Here is a 22,073-nt window from a genome sequence, read left to right as displayed (position 1 = left end):
TGGAGATCGCTAATCACGTTAAAAACAAGATTGATACAATCCTTGATGAATTCTCCATTCTACAGGTATCTCCTACAGTTAAGACCCCATGTCAACAGGTACAACTGACACTCCCCTTATTCAAATCTGCTACTACAGACGAAGTTGCTAAACTCCTTTCTATCGCCCACCTAACCACCTGTTCCCTGGACCCTATTCCCTCTCAAATGCTACGGTCGCCCTCTGACTCCATCCTACTATCTCTAACCCACATCTTCAATTTCTCCCTCACCTCTGGCATCTTCCCCAATGCTCTAAAACATGCACTGGTCACCCCCAAACTTAAAAAGCCGTCCTTGGACCCTACCAATCTTAACAACCTACGCCCTATCTCCTTTTCCTCTAAACTCCTTGAATACCTGGTTTACAACCAACTGAGTGGCCACCTCATTAAGAACAACCTTCTTGATCCCCTTCAATCTGGATTTCGCCCTCAAAACTCCACAGAAACTGCTCTTTAAAAACTCAAAAATGACCTACTAACTGCAAAACCCAACGGACACTATTCTGTACTCCTACTTCTGGACCTTTCGGCTGCCTTTGACACGGTTGACCACCCCCTCCTCCTCAAAAAACTTTACTCCCTCGGTCTCCGTGACTGTGCTCTTCAGTGGCTCTCATCCTACCTATTAGAACGCACCTTCAGTGTCACTTACAATTCTACTTCCTCCACTCCTCTTCCCTTCTCTGTCGTGGTCCCCCAAGGTTCTGTTCTTGGACCTCTTTTATTTTCAATCTACACCTCTTCCCTGGGTCAGCTGATAGCCTCTCACGGCTTTCAATACCATTTCTACGCTGACGACACACAAATCTATCTCTCTACCCCTCAACTCACTCTATCAGTCTCCTCGCGCATCACTAACCTACTAACCGACATATCTGTATGAATGTCACACCACTTCCTCAAACTCAACTTGTCCAAAACCAAGCTTATAATATTTCCTCCCCAACGTGCCTCTTCCCCTGACTTGTTTGTCAAGAGCAGTGGCACAACCATCCACCCATCCCCATATGTCAGCGTGCTAGATGTTATCCTGGATTATGAACTCTCCTTTCGGCCCCACATCCAATCACTTTCCAAAGCTTGCCGCCTCAACCTCCACAACATCTCTAAACAATGTCCCTTTCTAACCAATGAAACCACAGCTCCTGATTCACTCCCTGGTTATCTCTCGCCTCGACTACTGCAACTCCCTCCTCATTGGCTTAACTTTAAATAGACTATCCCCCCTTCAGTCCATCATGAATGCTGCTGCCAGACTCATCCACCTTACAAACCGCTCAGTGTCTGCTACCCCTGTCTGCCAATCCCTCCATTGGCTGCCACTCGCCCAACAAATTAAATTCAAAATACTAACAATAAGTTAAAAAGCCATCCACAACTCTGCCCCCAGCTACATCACTAGCCTAGTCTCAAAATACCAACCTAATCGCCCTCTCCGTTCCCTTTCCAAGACCTCCTGCTCTCTAGCTCCCTCATCACCTCTTCCCACATCCACCTCCAGGACTTCTCCCGAGCCTCGCCCATCCTCTGGAATTCCCTACCCCAATCTGTCAAACTGTCTCCAAATTTATCCATTTTTAGGCGATCCCTGAAAGCTTTCCTCTTCAGAGAAGCCTATCCTGCCTCCATCTAACAACCACACTATTTTCTCCATTAGCTCATCCCCCACAGCTATTACCCTTTTGTATAACTTGACCCTCCCTCCTAGATTGTAAGCTCTAACGAGCAGGGCTCTCTGATTCCTCCTGTAATTAATTGTATTGTAATTGTACTGTCTGCCCTAATGTTGTAAAGCGCTGCGTAAACTGTCGGCGCTATATAAATCCTGTATAATAATAATAATAATAATACAGGATCTATTGAGAGCCTTACAATTGACCTCTACCTATGGCCTGTCTGTAACTTTGCCTTTGGTGGTCCTCTATATTGGCACTAGTGCTCACAAAGTCTTTTACGGACAGTTTAGTCCCCTTTTTTGCTCTTTTCCCATTTGCCTGACATTTACCTGTGGCTCCCAGGGGGCGGGCTGTGATGTATGTTGTCGCTTACTTTGGAACAAATGGATCTTTCACAAGGGCAACTTCCTATACCTATGTGTAAATTAAACTATACATCTATCTGATGTTTGATATTACATGGACCTTGGCCTTTTGTTTACACTTTCTTGTGTGATATACTACACCTGGGATATTGGGATATCTGCTTCCGAAGAAGAAGAACACGCAAAACATGTTGAGTTTTATGTCAAGGGTTGGTGGAGCCCTCCACTAATTTCATTATTTTTATTTTTGGTCTGTAATCAACAGATTATTGGATTTGAACTAGGCCACCACCCTCAGTGACATAGGGTGCAGAATGCTACTATGTTTTTTACCTGAAGGTTTTAAGTTAAGGTTAGGTTTTAAGTTTTTATTGTATTGCATAAAGTATAAAGTTTTGTATTTTTCTTTGTCTGGTTGTGCCCAAAAAATCCATGAACTGCAGTTCAATCATCTTTTGGTTATATGTATAGAATAACTTGGACGTGGCATTGCTGTATGATTAGAGTTTACAAGTGTCCATAGTGCAATCCAATAGTTCCTGGTTTGATCTATTTCTAATTTTTGTGCATAGGATTTGAACCAATGACCCTAGAGATGTAAAGTAGGAGTGCTAACCACTATACCACTGTGTGGCTCAAGGATATCCTGCTGTTTTTGATGGGGAAGAGCCTCCATCAGGTTATTGCTGTATGTGTCTTTATTTGGGACATTTCCCCTTACTTCCTATCAGGACAGGAAATATTTGGAACTTCTGCCAATGATTCTTAAAAAAAAATATCCAGAATAAGGCTTTAAACTGGGTATCTAGGTGTTTGCCTGGATTTCCACTTAAATTAAAGATACTTAACCTCATATCATTAGAAGAACGCCATGTGAAAGTGTAGTATTCCATAGCATAGCATAGCATAACATATTTCACTGATTGGATTTTAGCAAACAAACTCTGAGGAGAAAGAAAGGCAGATGACATAACTGTAATCCAAGTTTATTGCACAGATGGCCACAGTAGTAGTCCCTGCCTAAGGCTTGCCCCCTCTGGTCCTTAAACTGGATTTGGTTCCTATGGAGTAATTCACTCGCTTCAAAACTGCAGCTTGGAATGCCTTCTAAGCAAGATTAAAATTTTTCATCATGCACGTACCCCATTAGCAGAGCTCAGGGCCTGGAAGTATATACTGTAGCTTTTCATAGGTGATAGAGGTGGGTTCCAATAGCCGTTGTAGGTCCTGTTGTCTCCCACAGTAAAGGGCTGAGTGGCTGCTAGCTGTGTAGGTTTTAGTTCTGCGGCAAAGTAATGGGGGGATTCCATGACTGAAGCGTTTCGATAACTCACAGGCACAGGAAAACATCCACTGGCATCAGCGGCCCGCCCAGATCTCTGTGCTCGTTCCTCCTTTACTACCAGTTGGTATACACTACCGGACCAAAAAGAGAAAAGAACAATGAAGGTAATGGGAGTTACTAGAAGAACAGGCAATACAGAGGTATAATATATAGTTATCCGGCAAAGCTTTAAAGAAAATAGAAAAAGGGCTCATTAAAATAAACCTAACAAAAAATATGGTAATTCAATTGAACATAGGATGAAAAAATGCATAATATCTTTAGTGCAATCTGCATGTCAAAGCAGTCAATAGATACAGATACAGTGCCTTGAAAAAGTATTCATACGACTTTACATTTTCCACATTTTGTCATGGTACAACCAAAAACGTAAATGTATTTTATTGGAATTTTATATGATAGACCAACACAAAGTGACACATAATTGTGAAGTGGAAGGAAAATGATAAATGGTTTTCAAAATTTTTTACAAATAAATATTTGAAAAGTGTGGCGTGCATTTGTATTCAGCCCCCTTTACTCTGATACCCCTAATACAAATCAAGTGGAACCAATTGCCTTCAGAAGTCACCTAATTAGTAAATAGAGTCCACCTGCGTGTAATTTATTCTCAGTATAAATACAGCAGTTCTGTGAAGCCCTCAGAAGTTTGTTAGAGAACCTTAGTGAACAAACAGCATTATAAAGGCCAAGGAACACACCAGACAGGTCAGGGATAAAGTTGTGAAAAAGTTTAAAGCAGGGTTACAGTAGGTTATATAAAATATCCCAAGCTTTGAACATCTCACATAGCACGGTTCAATCCATCATCAGAAAATGGAAAGAGTATGGCACAACTTAAAACCTACCAAGACATGGCCGTCCACCTAAACTGACAGGCCGGGCAAGGAGAGCATTAATCAGAGAAGCAGCCAAGAGGCCCATGGTAACTCTGGAGACGTTGCAGAGATCCACAGCTCAGATGGGAGAATCTGTCCACAGGACAACTATTAGTCGTGCTCTCCACAAATCTGGCCTTTATGGAAGAGTGGCAAGAAGAAGCTATTGTTGAAAGAAAGCCATAAGAAGTCCCGTTTAGAGTTTGCGAGAAGCCATGTGGGGGACACAGTAAATATATGGAAAAAGGTGATCTGGTCAGATGAGACCAAAATTGAACTTTTTGGCCTAAAAACAAAATGCTATGAGTGGCAGAAAACTAACACTACACATCACCCTGAACACACCATCCCCACCGTGAAACATGGTGGTGGCAGCATCATGTTGTGGGGTTGTTTTCCTAAGTAGGGACAGGGAAGCTGGTCATAGTTGATTGGAAGATGGATGGGGTCAGGTACAGGTCAATCTTAGAAGGAAATCTGTTAGAATCTGCAAAAGACTTGAGACTGGGGCGGAGGTTCACTTTCCAGCAGGACAAAGATCCTAAACATACAGCCAGAGCTACAACTGAATGGTTTAGATCAAAGCATATTCATGTGTTAGAATGGCCCAGTCAAAGTCCAGACCTAAATTCAATTGAGAATATGTGGCAAGACTGTTCACAGACACTCTCCATCCAATCTGACAGAGCTTGAGCTATTTTGCAAAGAAGAATGGGTGAAAATGTCACACTTTATATGTGCAAACCTGGTAGAGACATCCCCAAAAAGACTTGCAGCTGTAATTGCAGCGAAAGGTGGTTCTACAAAGTATTGACTCAGGGGGGCTGAATACAAATGCACACCACACTTTTCACATATTTATTTGTAAAAAAAATTGAAAACCATTTATCATTTCCCTTCCACTTCACAATTATGTGCCACTTTGTGTTGGTCTATCACATAAAGTCCCAAAAAAATACATTTACGTTTTTGGTTGTAACGTGATAAAATGTGGAAAATTTCAAGGGGTATGAATACTTTTTCAAGCACTGTATATAGGCAACTAAAGTTATATGCGTATCTCAAATTGCTAGAAAAGGCATATTTTTACTCTTCCCCTTGACTAGTGTAGAATAGATGTTCCCTAACTCTAGCAAATGACCGCTAGGCCATACTCCCAAAACTCAGCCCCCCACCTCTTATTTTATGTAAATGAAAGGAGACCAAACCACAAATGGAGTAAAAATGGCCATCGCAGCCTTTTATTAACAATTCAACAACTTAAATTAACACAAAACATTCCTTAACTGGTTCCCGACTGGCTCACGTACTTTTACTGCGGCACAATGGCACCACTGCACGAAACCCCGTACGGGGTCCCCTTTAAGAGCCGCCAGAGGGCGCGCGCGTGCTGCATGGCGGGAGACGAGATGCGCGTGGCCAGGCGGGTCCGATCGTGTGCACGAGAGCCAGCATGGGGATTTGTGTGTGTGTAAACACAAATACCTGTTCTGTCAGGGGAGAGGAGACATATAGTTTGATCCTACTAAGTAGGAACAACAATATTTCTCCTCCCCCAGTCAGTCCTATCCCCTCACAGTTAGAACACATCTAGGGAACACACATTTAATCCCTTGATCGTCCCCTAGTGTTAACCCCCTTCCCTACCAGTGACATTTACACAGTAATCAGTGCATATTTATAGCACTGATCGCTGTATAAATGCCAATTGTGATTTTTTTACCAAAAATATTTAGAAGAATATATATTGACCTAAATTGATGAAGAGATTTGTTTTTTTTTTTTTTTAAATTGGGGGATATTTATTATAGCAAAAAGTAAAAAATATTGTTATTTTTTTCAAAATTGTCGCTCTTTTTTGTTTATAGCGCAACAACAAAAAACGCAGAGGTGATCAAATACCACCAAAAGAAAGCTCTATTTGTGGGAAAAAAAGTACGCAAATTTAGTTTGGGTACAGCATTGCATGACTGCGCAATTGTCAGTTAAAGCGAACGCAGTGCCAAATTGTAAAAAGTGCTCGGGTCAGAAAGGGGGTAAAATCTTCCTGGGCTGAAGTGGTTAAAACAGAAACAGATAATCCTGTTGGTCTTAGAAGGTACAAAACACATTCTATTATTCACTGCAAAACCTTTAGCCATCATAGGCCTTCCCCTTTATTCTAGGGGAACCTCTGAAATTATTCTCATGTCTCAGGAAACCCCTGCTGAAAATGGTTATGTATACATTTGGTGGTATAATAGCATGAACAGTGAGTTGTAGAAAGTTTGTAGAAAGTTTTTATTAGAAGAATACAGAATTTGACATACCTAGAGTAGTCAACACTCTTTTAAACTAGAAAAGCTGCCTCCTGCCTGCTAGAAACTTTAAAATAAACCTGCAAGACATTTTCTAACCCCTTTGCGCCCGCTCCTCTATGGGGAAAAGTTCTTTCACTGCCTGTAGCACGATGTGTGAAAAGGGGAGAGAATTCTGTGACTGATTAGACTCTTCCATTATTCACATATTGTGTAGCAGGACTTTTCTCAATGGAGAAAAGGGCAGGAGGGGATCTTCTTCAGTGCCCAGATACCCAAAGCTGTTGGCCCCCACAGCGCTGGAATTTCAATGGCAGGAAGAGGACAGGGCAGCGCTGCAGTGAAGATTTCTACAGAATCCAGCAGCCTGCACATCATGGGACTTCATTACAAGTAATGCCGCGTACACACGAGCGGACTTCTCGTCAGACTGAACTCCGAAGGACTTTTCGACGGAGTTCCGTCGAAACGGACTTGCCTACACATGATCCCACCAAAGTCCAATTGTTTCAAATGTGATGACATACGACTGGACTAGAAAACGAAGTTCAATAGCCAGTAGCCAATAGCTGCCCTTGCGTCATTTTCGGTCTGTCGGACTAGCATACAGACGAACTTTTTTTTCGATAGGAATTGAGTCCGTCGGAAAGATTTGAAACATGTTCTATTTCTAAAGTCTGTCAGATTTTTCGACAAAAAAAGGTTAGATGAAGCCCACACACGATCGGAATGTCTGACGGATTTGTTCCGTCAAACCCTTTTCTGCCGGAAAGTCCGCTTGTGTGTACGCGGCATAAGGCTCAGTTCACACTGCTGTGGAGCGACTTGTGTAGTATCAGTTAAGGCGGTTCTCACAGGGATACATTGAATTTGACATGCCTTGTGAATTGGGGTGTCAAAAATCGGATCCCATTTTGCAGCACTGTGAACCGAGCCTAAGCAATGTAACTAAAGCTGTAGAGAAAAGCATTAATAATAACTAAAAGTGAACCTGCCAGTCATTTTAAACTTTTTTATGGCTTTTTTTAAAGCCATTAAAACTTTGTTCTTGAGCCCTTGTGCTCTTGCCTTTACTTTTTTCCCCCCAAAAAATGACTAGCTTTACTTCTAGGCTGAGCCAAAGCCTCAAGAGCTGGACTCCGCTCACTAACTAACACCTTATTTAAACGAAGCACCCTTGCTGGCCACAGAGGCCTTCTCAAGGGCAAGGAATGGTGGGCAACAAAGCTTAGGCCTAAGTGTGGAGCTCAACCCATAAGTTAAAGTGGTTGTAAACTCCATTCATGAAATTTGACCTAAGCACATATCTCTGTAGTGTTTACTTATCTCTCTCCAAAGCTCTAAGTGTCATTTCTTTCTGCTTCTCAGTTCCTCTGTTATCAGCAGAGTCACTTCTGACAAGCTCTCTGTCACATGAAATAACAGTAGCTGAAAATTTGTGTCGGGGAGGGAGCTTAGAGGTAGATAAGCAGAGAGCTTGTCTATTCAGACTACAGCTCTGCCTGTCCCTTCGTTCTAGGCATGTGCAATTCGTTTCGTTCCAAATTCGTTTTTTAACGAATTAACGAAAACTCGTTTAACGAATGTTTTCCGAATATTCGTAAATTCGATAAAATTGGACATTCGTAAATTCGTACATCCGTACATTAGTAAATTAGTGAATTCGTAAATTTGTAAATTCGAAAATTCGGAAATCTGAAATAATAGTTAACTAATAATAACTTAACTATTAGTAATTACTAGTAACTTTTAAATTATAGGTATTGTAATTTCCTTTCAAATTTGGCTGTTAGTGAACGTAACACATACAAATTTATCTGAAGTTATGAATGATCCGAAAAAATGGAATGGAACGTAATGAATTAATAATAATAAATAACAATAATAATAATAATAACAACGTTTTATTATTATTATTTATTATTAATTTGTTCCGTTCCATTTGTTTAGATGCAGCTTTCATTTTGGATAATTCGTAACTTCAGGATAAATTCGTATTTGTTACGTTCACTGACAGTCAAATTTGAAAGGAAATTACAATACCTATAATTTAATAGTTAGTTACTATCTCAGATTTTTGAATTTTCGGGTTTTTGGATTTTCAAACTTCGAATTTACAAATTTCCGAATTTTCTAATTTACAAATGTACGATTTTACGAATTTACGAATGTACGAATTTACGAATGTACAAATGTAAAAATGTACGAATGTACGAATGAACGAATGAACGAATGAATGAGTGAACGAATGTTTGAATTTACGAATGTACGAATGAACGCATTTACGAATTTACGAATGAACGAATTCACGAATGGCGATCATAACGAATGACCCGAAAAACAAAAAAAAAAATAATAAACTAATGAAACGAAAACGAAAATGAACAAATTTTTTGGCTGTGCACATGTCTACTTCGTTCCTCTGCCTATGTGGAGTGTGTGTGTGTGTGTGTGTGTGTGTGTGTGTGTGTGTGTGTGTGTGTGTGTGTGTGTGTGTGTGTGTGGGCTTTCCTCCAATCAGCTCTCACACAGTGTAAGCCCAGACTCCCCACCCACTGCTGAAAGAGGAAGGAAGATTTCTAACATGAGCTGCACTTTCCAAACAGTATAGAAAGGGAAATACAACAGATATACATGTAAAACTTATGTAGGGAGATATTTTTTCATCTCTGTGTATCATCTGAGGCTGTTCACTTCACTGGGTATAGGAGAGGGTTTACAACCACTTTAAGGAGGTTCAGCCTTTAACAACACAGTAAAAACATTATTTTAGCTGAAAACCCTCAAAAAAACAAAAACAAAAAATTTTTCCATGCTTCCTAATGAAATAGAGGTAACAGATTTGGTAAGAGAGTTGGGAGAAAATAGTAGGAAATAAGTACCTCTGCAAATAACATATTTGGCAAATAAAGTATATTATAAAATGTACAAAAACCTTGGAAAATGTACAAAAACCTTTATGTAAGTGATTAATAAGGTATTCTAAAACTGACAGGCCCTCTTTAAAACACACAGCAATGGCTGCAATGTGACAACCTGTGCCATTTAGGTAGGTTTAGGAGTCATAGCTCATCAGCCCCTAATAGCTTTTTTAAAGTAATAGCAATAATAGCCGCTTAAGCTCCACCAGCACAAAAAGCCAACTGAGTGCTGGTCCAGCCCGTTTCCAGCCTGACTCATACAGTAACAATGGAGGGAAGGACACTGCAAGCCTAATTGCTGCTCTTGAGTGGTTTATTAAATCCAGATAAATATGCATAAGAGAACCATAGTAACCTCTGGAACACTCAGCCTTTAGTCATAGAGTGATTTTGAGAACTGTTTTTCTTTAGCCGAAAATAATGTTCTTCAAATATTCACAGAATATTTAGTGAGAATCTGATTATCCTTATCATACAGTTGCTGTATCTGAAAGTAAGCGATGTCTCTATTGTTTCTAAGTCACTGTGAGATGTATGTAGTATGTTTGTAAAGCATCTGTGTGCTGTGATCTCCTACTTGCACTGCTGGTTAGCACCACGGCTTTGCAGAATGGTGAAAATCCTTACATAATAAAATTACTCTTGTTAGCTCCACAGGCTGAACCAGAGAAATTAATGGATTTCCCCATGCATGATAAACACTCAGGATGGAGGTATCTCCTCTTACATTTACTGCATTATGGTGGCCGTGGGAACAGTTACTGCATCTGATTGGCTGCAGTCACTGTTTTTTTGAGAAATTTCTGCCCTTCTCCTTCAATTTTCAGATTGAAGTTTATTGAGCTGGGTGATACCAACAGGGCCATGCATGGCACATATTTAATCAATGTCTGGCCAGCATAATACATGTCTTCTGCCAGTAAATAATCTCTTTACAACCAGTCCTATGCAGTACTTTCAGATGGTGACTGACATAATCTGGGTTGCTGTAAGGTCCCTGTCCAGACTGCAAGGAACCTAGTATGCATGGACTACTGATATATGGGAATGCCCTGGTGCTCAATAATTAATCCCTTATATCATTAATATCAGTACAAATTGTCAAAGTATGCCAAGCCAGGTTACGGCTTAGCACTAAAAAGCAACCATAAAGCTTTTACGCCGAAAAGCTGGCAACTTTAGGTTAGGACCAATTAAACAAGAACATGAAGTGTGTAAAGGAGGTGATCCTAACTGGACACTAAAGACTATGAGCCTTTGCTTCCAGAAATGGAAATCTAGCCTTGAGGGAAAAGTGCATGCAGGCAGGTGCAGTCTATATTCTCCACTGCAGGTGGTGCTCGACCACAGAGACAATGCAGATGGGGGAGGACGTTGGAAGAAATATGCTACTTCTATGGCAGGGCAGCTATCCGATTTGATGCTGGAACCCCATGTGAATTTGATGGCCATCTTGGGTCAGGCAGAGTCTATTTAACATCCCGTCTCCCAGGCTTGGCGTGTTTTTTGCGAGTGGACAGGTTAGGGACAGGTTCCCAGTCTGTCAGGGACAGTAGAAGCGATAGGGAAAGGTTCCGGTGGAGTAGAGAGAGAGCAGGGTCTACGTCTACCTCTTCAGGAAGGGTTTGAACAGCCAGACCACACTCCGACCACACTCCGCCCCTCGTGGCAGATGCTGTTGGCATCCCTGATTCTTATGTCCGCTGTCTATCCGTTGCCAAGTTGTAAGTAGCATCGGACAGGTGAGCTTCCCTCTGGGCCTGTTTGTGCTGTTATACTGATTTTACTTCCTACCACACCACACTGCACCTAGCCAACATGCAGAATTAAGTACTAGATCATTTTAGGGGCTCCACTCTAGATTTGTGTAAGGTTTATTTCCTAGTTTTCCTTCTCCTGGGGCACTCAATAGAAAGGTAGAGTGAGGGAGTCTGAATTTTTACCTTACAGGAGCCCCCCGAGACTGTGCCGGTTTCAACCAAACAGTTATTGTAGTTTCAGTTTCATTCAAAGGAAGCTCGGCTTCCGAGTCAGTCAAAGAAGGAGCTGTGGAATAAGACAGAAAGTTTGTTTTTTTATAAAATAAATAAAATAACGGTAGGCTAGGGAAATGAGAAAAGTCTCAACAAATGCAGAAATAGTCCAAAATATAAATGACATAGAGGTAGATTGATTTTCCTTAAAACAGGTTCTCATAGACAATGACTGGGACCACTAACAATGACTGTTTTACAGATCACTTAACACAGACATAGTTAAGGCACTTATATAGACTTACTGAGATACAATTTCGTTATTATTGAAAAAGAAACCTTCAGAAGCATACAAGATTTTGTTCAGGAATTTTTGTTTAAAGCTCACAAAATTCACTCCGGGTCCTCAAAATCCCTTGGCTCCATCAAGAGTGGGACCTCATATATATATCAAAAATGGTTTAGGAGCCCCTAGCATATAATCCATAAGAAAATAAAGAATAAAAAGTTAATTTGTTTTGGACTCTAAACTAAAGCTACACTGTAGCAGGTTTGGTTTAGAGTCCAAAACTGGCCTTTTTTTTGTTTTCTTATGGATTTTTTTGTCCAGGTGTTGCTGTAGGACACCAATCCTAGGACACTAATTTAGTAATCTATAAACATTAATTTGTAAGCCAGGAGAATGCCAATACACACCAAATTTTGTCTCTTTGCCACATACAGAAAACACCATACAGAAAACCTGAAATATGAAGAGAGAAAGCTACACAGGCTTCAGGAAGTACACCTTCACTAAGCTTACAAATGTAGAACACATCCAGACTTATTAAAAAAGGCAGAGAGCAACTTAATGTACTGTAACACTAAAGCAATTTATCTTTTACTTTAGTAAAGTGAAATCTGGTTGCGGTGGGGCATTGCACTTTGCACATCATCACTTCACTCTGCACTGCTTTGTTTCTGAACAAGTATAATACATTGTTAGTGATCCCTGAGAACAAGATGAGGTAAACCCTCCAGCAGCTTTTCATCTCAAGCTACAACTAGTAGTTACTAAAATCAATAGTCACCTGCTATTTTTGTGGCAATGCGAGTGGTGACAGGTGGTCCAAATCCTTTGCTGGTGCTAGCTCTGATAGTGAAAGAGTAGGTAGATCCGGGATATAGGCCTACAAACAGATGGTGGGTTTCATTGCGCAGTTTGAAGATCCGGCCCTTCTGATTTGACAGATCTGCACTGGGGTCTAGAGAGCCCACTGCCTTGTAAGAGATCTGAGGGAGAGACACAGAGGTTGATTGGTAACGTTAGGTGTGTGACCCAGCCACAGTTGCCAAGAGTCCCCTGTACTACAGGGCAATCGCCCAGTTTGGCAAATTATCCTGCATCCCCCATGTCCTACAGAATGTCCAGACCAACATAGGGAGCACACAAGTTGCCAAGGCATGCACATATGGAACCCACTGACATTTCTTCCAGTTACAGTAAAGTGCCCCCTCAACTTTTGTAGGAACATTGGCAACTATGGACCCAGCTGCGTCTCTTGTCGGATTGTTGTTTATTAAAGGCTTAGTTCGCCTTTACAGAAAAAATGTAAAGGTGAACTAACACCAGACACCATTGCCACACTCCACCCCCTCCCCCCCAAATCCATGCTATACTTACCTCCAGGGTTGCTAAGCTGTCAGTATCCCCATAGCCAGTTCAGAGGTTTAAGAATTTGAAATTCCTGCTCTTCTCCCTAAGAACTTCCCGGACAGACCAGATGGATTCTAATAAGAGGCAGAAGAGTGGGGATTTCAAATCCTTGGACCATTGGAGTGGCTGCAGGGGTAATGTCTGCTTGGGAACCCCGGAGCTAAGTACAGGCCAGGGGGGTGGGAAGGGTGTCTGGGAAGGGTTTTCTGTAAAGTTGAACAAACAGTTTAAATATCGGATGACCAAAACTGCACAAACGTATACATTTATGGGGAAATTGGCAATGATTGATGGGTTATGTACTGGATTGTTGTTGCCTGATACCTCATACAGCGATATAACTCCATTTGTCTCATTTGGAGCTTTCCACTGAAGATAAATCTTCTCCTCAAAAGGTCCTCCCTGTATGGACTCCAGAGGGATTGGGCCAGGCACTAAGGGGCAGAGAGTTTGAGTTAATAATCACCAACATGGTATAGGTCTATCAGGCTTATTTAATAAGGCAGTGCAATTGGCGGTGATTATGTGCAATGTGAAGAAACCCAGAGCAACCACTTAGATTTCCAATTGATGGATTCCAATTTTTGGATGACATAAAAGGATAACTTTTGATCAACTGCTACGGGTTACTGCTCTTTACACTGCCTCATTGAATAAGGCTTTATTTATTTTGTGCAGATGCATTAAAGCAGGTTTATGGACATGGGTGCAAATGTTGAGCAGTTACCCTTACCAACCAGAATCTGTGTATATCTGAAAAACTGGTGGCCAATGGCAACAGCTGCACTTCTGTCACAGTTTTCTTTGTTCTGATATTCATAACTCAACACAATTAAATTAGAACCCCACTTTAAACCTTTTTCATAGCTTGGATGGAATTGGAAAGGGTTGGAAACCAGTTTTTAAATGCTTCCTGTGCCTCTGCTGGAAAATGTATTATGTGTCTTTGTAACCAATACCATATGCAATATACTGTATGCACAGATGGGTTCTTCAGCTGCCTTAAGTGGTTCTGGGCTTCTAGAGTGTCCTTGCAACTTTAGGGAAGAAGGAAAACTCTCCAATGGTAAGCTTGCTCTCAATATAATCGTTACTATATAGGTGTCCCAGATTGGGGGGCTTAGGTATATTTGAGTAAGGGACCACCGATACCTTGAAATGGCATTGTGAATTAATTTGTAGTTTCAGTTGTATGGAACAAAAACAGTTTGATTAGTGTTTCTGTGGTGACTAGCTTAATCAATTGCGTTTTTGTTGTTGTATTGTTTATTGTACTGTTCTACTCCTGTGCTAGTTATAAATTGATCAGAACAGTTGCCATTTTATGTCCTGGTGGCAAACAACAGGAAGTGTGGGGAAATCTCCCCAAATGGAGGCAAAGCCCCTCCATTGACAGTTGACACTGGGATCAGTGTCTCTAGTGAGAGATTTCCCCTCTACGCATCTTCCAGGAAAATTGAAAGTTAAAGCATGAAAATGAAAGTGAATTTGCCCAACAGTACCACAGATAGCAATAAAAACTCAATAGGGGTTCTAAACCTTCTCCTATATTTGCAGATACATATTAAACATATGAATGCTTTATTATATATACTGTATATATATATATATATATATATATATATATATATACATACACACACATATATACATATATATATATATATGTGTGTGTATATATATATATATATATATATATATATATATATATATATATATAATATGTATGTAGATATACATGCACAGACAGACAGCAATTTGGTAACAACTGGACTTGCATATACGAATTACAAGGAAATTTCTTTAGGACTGATAGATTAGAATTGTTATGCCCTGTACACACGGTCGGACTTTCCGACGGCATATGTGCGTTCGGAGCTTGTTGTCGGAAATTCTGACCATGTGTGGGCTTCATCGGACTTTTTCCATTGGAATTTCCGACACACAAAGTTTGAGAGCCGGCTATAAAATTTTCCGGCAACAAAATCCGTTCGCGTAAATTCCGACCATGTGTGGACAATTCCGACGCACAAAGTGCCACGCATGCTCAGAAGAAATTAAAGTGGTGTTCCGGACGAAATTATACTTTTTAAATAAAAATACCCCTATAATACACAAGCTTAATGTATTCTAGTAAAGTTAGTCTGTAAACTAAGGTATGTTTTGTTAGTTTATAGGAGTAGTTTGTTATTTTATAAACTTACAGCAGGCCGTGGCCATCTTAAGTCTGGGCATCTGAAGCCAGACTGCATTTCTTCCTAGATCTCATCCTTGCAGATCTCGCACATGCTCAGTGCAGCACAAGCAGTGTAATAGGATTCAGGTCAGGTTTCCATAGCAACGGCAGTTTCAGAGGAAGTTGCCGCCCCTTCCCAGAAGGCATTGCAAACAGGAAATGATGCGATGGGCCGCGGCCAGGAAGGAGGAAGTGAAAAATGAATACAGCAGATATACAGTAAGTGCTGAGAAAAAAAATAAAAAAATATCCAATTCGTTTACAGTGCAGTTTAGTGAGGGATGCTGAAGAGTTGTAAAAGTGGGTGGAACTCCACTTTAAGAGACGAAAGCTATTGGCTACTGCCCCGTTTATAGTCCCGACGTACGTGTTTTACGTCACCGCGTTCAGAACGATCGGATTTTCAGACAACTTTGTGCGACCGTGTGTATGCAAAACAAGTTTGAGACATCCGTCGGAAAAAATCCATGTATTTTGTTGTCGGAATGTCCGATCAATGTCCGACCGTGTGTACAGGGCATTAGACTCATACGGTTGCCTTAAAGTGGATCTTTATTTACCCATAACAACTTGATAAAAATAATGTTCTTTAGCAGGGAACATACATTCCACATTAATAATTATGCTACCAAAATTAGTGTGTGCTGTAAATTGCCCTCAGCATTGCTCCTGTTTCTTCTTGCTGGTGGCTGCCATTTTGGTGAAGCCCAGAGCCCCTGACAGCAACTGAGCATGTGCAGAGCAGGGTGAGACATTGTACTACTGGATTTTACACAGTATAGGCATTTATTTTTAATGTTGTACATAGCTATACCTGCAAAAGGGGCCAGCCTGAAGTGATCTAACAGGACTTCATTTTCTGACTAAAGTTCCACTTTAAATAATATGGTAAATAGATGCAGGAATGGGCTTGGGTATTGCAAAGGGAAGTTTGCTTTACACAAGAACAAGGGTAGTACAAAATTACAACTGTCTTAAATAATATGGGAAATAGGTGCAGCTGTCATAGGGCAAGGAGTATTATTAGTGAACAGTAAGTACAAAAGTATTTGTCTAATCAACCAATCAGCTTTATCTACACTTTAGACAATGAGGATGTGTACATCAGTGAAGTTTTAACCAGTTAAAATCATGAAAGGAAGAATTTAGCATTCTGGAGGGACTTATAGGGCTTCTGATCATTGAATTATTTTGCATATACTCTGTTGGACTTCTGTTTCTGTGATTTAGTAAGGCTACTTTCACACTGAGGCAGTTTTCAGGCATTTTAGCGCTAAAAATAGTGTCTGAAAACTGCCTCTCATGTCTCCCCTGTGTGAATGCTTTCACAATGGGGTGGTGCGCTTGCAGGATGGGAAAAAATGTCCTGCAAGCAGCATCTTTGGGGTGGTGTGGGAGCGGTGTATACACCGCTCCCACGCCGCCCACGCCCATGCCCATTGGAATTCTGAAGCACCTGAAAAGAGACACAGACACTATTAACACCTTCATCGGCCGCCAGCAGGGGTTAAAAGCACCCCACTAGCGTCCAATAAGCGCAGCTAAAATAACGGTAAAGAGCCACTAAAACTACTGCTAACGGACCCGCCACCCCAGTGTGAATGTACCCTAAATGCTACACTCTGAAAAATAATCAAGGCTGCCTAAAACTTGCATTCCCATTATTATATACAGTTTACGTATATCAATGATGACAACATTGTTTTACCGTGACCCTGTCATTTGAAACTTTTACATTTTTAACATGAGTTACACATGGACGTTCTTTACCACAGGTGACAACCCCATCCCAACAGATCTTGGTATGTCAGTTTTAGGATCTAAAGACCATACCATCTTCCTCTGTGTGCACCACTATCTCTCCACTCTCTTTCCTCCCCTCCGGATTGCAGAGAGCCAGTCTGAGGTATACAGCAGTGTGCGGTCTCAGGCCACGCAAGGTGTAGTGGCTAGAAGTCAGAATCAGCTCTTCGGCTTCCACTCGTTCTTCTCCTAGCTGGTAACTGTAGTGTAGTGTTAGGTTGTAGCTGTGACACCGAGTGATTGTATAGCCAAATGGTTCCCACTGCAGTGTCAGCTGTCGAGCACGGATATCCACCAGTTCCACATTCTGAGGACCATGTACTGGATCTGCAAAAAGTGAATGAATTATATATTTTTAAACACCCCTCAAGTCTTTTCTGGCACTTTTTGTGTACAAGTTTAAATCAATATTTTTTGCTAAAAAAATACTTATAACATAAACATTATATATATATATTGTGTTTTTTTTTTAAATTCATTAACAAATTTCATTTGAAAAACCGCTGCGCAAATACCGTGTGATATAAAAAATTGCAAGGATCCCCATTTTATTCCCTAGGGCAGGGATATGCAATTAGCGGACCTCTAGCTGTTGCAAAACTACAAGTCCCATCATGCCTCTGCCTCTGGGTGTCATGCTTGTGGCTGTCAGAGTCTTGCTATGCCTCATGGGACTTGAAGTTCTGCAACAGCTGGAGGTCCGCTAATTGCATATCCCTGCCCTAGGGCAATGGTTCTCATCTCCTGTTCTCTGGACCCACCAATAGGCCATATATATACATATATATATATGTATATATTTTTTTTTAGCAGAGACCCTAGGGCAGTGGTTCTCAACTCCAGTCCTCAGGGCCCACTAACAGGCCAGAATTCAAGTATTACCTTGGGGAGATGCAGACTAAAATACTGCAATCACTGAGCAGCAAATGATATCACCTGTGATGTATTTCAGTTATCTTGCAAACCTGGCCTATTGGTGGGTCCAGAGAACAGGAGATGAGAACCATTGCCCTAGGGCAGGGATATGCAATTAGCAGACCTCCAGCTGTTGCAGAACTTCAAGTCCCATGAGGCATAGCAAGACTCTGACAGCCACAAGCATGACACCCAGAGGCAGAGGCATGATGGGACTTGTAGTTTTGCAACAGCTAGAGGTCCGCTAATTGCATATCCCTGCCCTAGGGAATAAAATGGGGATCCTTGCAATTTTTTATATCACACGGTATTTGCGCAGCGGTTTTTCAAATGAAATTTGTTAATGAATTTAAAAAAAAAACACAATATATTCCACTTTTTTTGTATAATATGAAAGATGATCTTATGCCAAGTAAATAGATACCTAACCCGTCATGCTTTAAAATTGTGCATGCTCGTGGAATGGCATCAAACTACGGTACTTAATTATCTCCAAAGGCAACGCTTTACCCAGCCCCGGATGGTTTACCTCCCTTTATGACCAAGCCATTTTTTGCGATACGGCACTGCGTTACTTTTTTTTATAACTCTCTTTATTATTTTTCAAAATTATATATTACAACATATACTTTTCATTTCATCTATATTCCACTCTCGCAGGAGCTTCCACATAACTCTTATTTACAATACTTACATATCACAATAAAAACTGGAAAAAGATAAAGGAAAAAAACACATTCTTCCCCCTTAACCTCGTGTCATGGTGTGGTTTTGTCACTTTCTTTTTACATTTCTATATCTTTTCCTATTCCAGTTGTTTAATCTTCAGAGGCCGTTGTAAGCTCTTCTATCCAGCTTGACCAAACCCTTTCATATTTTTCTTGATGTCCTCTATTGCAGTATGTTTCACTATACAAAGGCAGGTTATCGTTTATTAAATGCTTCCAAAAAGCTATTGAGGGAGCCTCTGTTTCTCTGCATAGAAAAACAATATTCTTATTTGTGTTCTCTTTGCTATAGTAACAGCAGTATTATTCCCCATCAAACCCAAGAAAAAGATTCCACTCCCAACATCCTGTTCTAAAACATTGTGCAAAATGTAACGATATTATGGCAGGACCAGAATATATGGATACAATCTCCTGGAATATTCCCACATCTCCAACAATTCTGAGAGTTCAATGGGCTTTATTCTATGTAATGTATATGGTGTATAGTACGTTCTGTGTGTTATCTTAAATTGTATAAGTTTATCTCGAAGAGAGACCAATATCTGTGAGGGGAATCCCCATATCGCCTCCCAATTCTCCTCCTCCAGTTCCGGAACATCTCTTATCCAACATGATCGAAGTTTACTCATATCTGTCAGTGATACTCCTACCAAGTGGGTGTGTAGTAATGAAATAGGTTTCTCTTCCATTTTCCTTCTAGTTATCTTCTCCAGCCCAGATTCCTCTAGTTGCAGAAAACCTTGAGGAAACTGGGCAGAGAGAGCATGTGCAAGTTGCATATATCTAAAAAAGTAGCTTCCGGGAATGTTCCAGTATTCTATCATTCCTGCAAAGGGTATCACCATTTCTCCCTGTACTGCCTGAGATAGTTTTTTAACCTTAAATCTAGTCCAGGCTCCTGGATCTTGGATGGAATTTAAATGAGGCAGCCGAGGATTCCTCCACAGCGGAGTATTTGGAGATAAGATCACCTTGGAGTGTTTTCCCCACACTAACCTTGCTCTCCATGCCTTTATAGTTGTTACCATTGATTGACTATGAATATGATTGGCTATGAATAACACGTTATGGGTTGGCGCTTATTTAGTGTTATATAATCATAATCAATGTCTATATATTTTTAGGTGGGGCTGTAAGGGTTAACCTATGGCTTTTAAAAAACGTATATTTTGTCCATTAATCATTATTAAGCGGTTTAATGTGCTGTTTTCTTTGTCCATGGCGATAGGGAAGATTTGCCCATATTCAATATGGCGCTTATAGCCAAACACTTGTGACTAAGACCCCTTTCACACTGGAGCGGTTTTCAGGTGGTATTGTGCTAAAAATACCACCTGAAAACCGCCCCTAAACAGCCTCCGCTGTTTGTTCAGTGTGAAAGCCCGAGGGCTTTCACACTGAAGCGGTGCGCAGGCAGGGCGGTGAAAAAAGTCCTGCAAACTGCTTTTTTGGAGCGGTGAAGGAGCGGTGTATTTACCGCTCCTTCACCGCTCCTGCCCATTGAAATCAATGGGACAGCGCGGCTATACCGCGGTAATACCGCGGCTATAGCCGCGCTGTACGAGCGGATTTAACCCTTTTTCGGCCGCCAGCGGGGGTTAAAACCGAACCGCTAGCGGCCGAATACCACTGCAAGAACGACGGTACAGCAGCGCTAAAAATAGCGCTGTTGTACCGCCGACGCCCCCACCGCCCCAGTGTGAAAGGGGCCTTAGAACAAGGTTTGGTTTCCTATATAAGGTGGTGAGTCATCACGCTGCCTGTTCCCCATTGACAACGTTACGTATGACGAAACGTGTCTGGAGGAGGGTACGTGCTGACGTCACCACATCGTGTACTAGGAGGACTGGCTTCTGTTGTTTGCCAGCCGATTGTTTTTAGATGCCAACTTTTTAACGTACCAAATGTAAGTGCAATACTTTTTTACACATTAAATTGATTAGACTGTATTACGCTATGGTCAGTCTTTTTTTTCTGGGACAATTGCTGGGTTTAACGGCCATGGACTTCATAGACGGTGCCAGGGCTTGGGAGATCTACAGCCATCCATACTGTGCTACTGGGTTATTCGGCCATTGATCGCCTGTGCAAGCTAAAGGCCTTGGCTGGGCTATAGCCACATGCCTTTTTTGCGGTAAGCAGGTTTTAATTAAGGTGGCGGGGCTCCTTCTGATTGAAGTCACTGTGGTGCCATTGGGAAGAGGATTTATTTCATCCTTAATATTGATCAATAACATGCCGTTTTAATGAAGAATTTTCCTGCAATAATTGGGACTTTTTAGCGCAGCTTCTCTCATTTTTCTACGTAGATTAATGTCTGTCGTTTTATGGGGCATAAATCCTGTCTGGTCCAAGTCAACGATAGTTGTTAACAATGGTTGTATTCTCAATGTCAGTATTTTAGTCAATATTTTCAAATCTATATTCAATAATGCTATTGGCCTGTATAAAGCACATAATTTTGGATTTTTCATTTCTTTATGTATAAGAGCTATATGGGCCAGTCTCATTGACTCTGGAACAGCCCCTTTCAGTAACCCATTAGTAAACACTTCTGCAAATTTTGGGGCTAAAAGGTCTCCATACTTTATATAGAATTTAATAGGAATTCCATGGTGGACTGGTGCCTTTCCCTTTCAGAAAGGTATGTATAATCTTCTGGATCACCTCCTTTGTAAAGGGTCTAACCAAAGCCTCTCTCTCCCTATCCGACAGCCACCCTAGGGCTATCCGATCTAAAAGGTCGGACATCTCCCTTGGGTAGAGGTCGGAGGGGAGAGAGGAAGCATACAGGGAGCTATAGTACCTCCAAAAAGCCTCCAGAATGTCTTCTGGATTAGATACTGTTACTCCTTCTGGGGTCCTAATTTCAGATATGAGTGTAGCTGAATGTTCCTGTCGTGCCAATATTGCCAAGAATCTCCCACTTCTATCCCCTTGTTCAAAAATGTTATTCTAGCCTAGTTATGTCTACCAAATGCAGACGCAGGGCCCTTTGAGCAGCCATCATTGTATCAAAGTTTGTTGTATTGGGATCCAGAGTATACTTTTCCTTCTGTAGTTGTATCTGTCTTTGTAATACCTGTATGGTGACCTTCTGTTTCTTTTGATAGGAATTCCATGGTGGCCTGGTGCCTTTCCCTTCCAGAAAGGTATGTATAATCTTCTGGATCACCTCCTTTGTAAAGGGTCTA

At 41.1% G+C, this 22,073-nt stretch overlaps 1 protein-coding gene across 13 annotated transcripts in view; it reads right to left on the bottom strand.

Annotated features, from left to right (window-relative positions):
* PTPRT (protein tyrosine phosphatase receptor type T) overlaps window positions 1-22,073 on the bottom strand; it is a 645,628-nt gene that overhangs the window by 214,787 nt on the left and 408,768 nt on the right. For 12 of the 13 annotated variants that reach the window (XM_073606476.1, XM_073606478.1, XM_073606484.1 and 9 more), the window contains exons 8-12: window positions 17,264-17,560; window positions 13,519-13,628; window positions 12,569-12,770; window positions 11,469-11,571; window positions 3,227-3,500 (exon numbers count right to left, since the gene is read on the bottom strand). In XM_073606476.1, coding sequence (XP_073462577.1) covers window positions 3,227-3,500; window positions 11,469-11,571; window positions 12,569-12,770; window positions 13,519-13,628; window positions 17,264-17,560 — 986 coding nt within the window. The remainder of the gene's footprint in view (window positions 1-3,226; window positions 3,501-11,468; window positions 11,572-12,568; window positions 12,771-13,518; window positions 13,629-17,263; window positions 17,561-22,073) is intronic. The other variant, XM_073606486.1, reaches the window with a different exon arrangement.

Source organism: Aquarana catesbeiana, linkage group LG12 (genome assembly GCF_042186555.1).
Source record: "Aquarana catesbeiana isolate 2022-GZ linkage group LG12, ASM4218655v1, whole genome shotgun sequence".
Taxonomy (NCBI): domain Eukaryota; kingdom Metazoa; phylum Chordata; class Amphibia; order Anura; family Ranidae; genus Aquarana; species Aquarana catesbeiana.
Note: the sequence above shows the minus strand (reverse complement) of the source record. Positions and strands in the feature narration are given on the sequence as shown.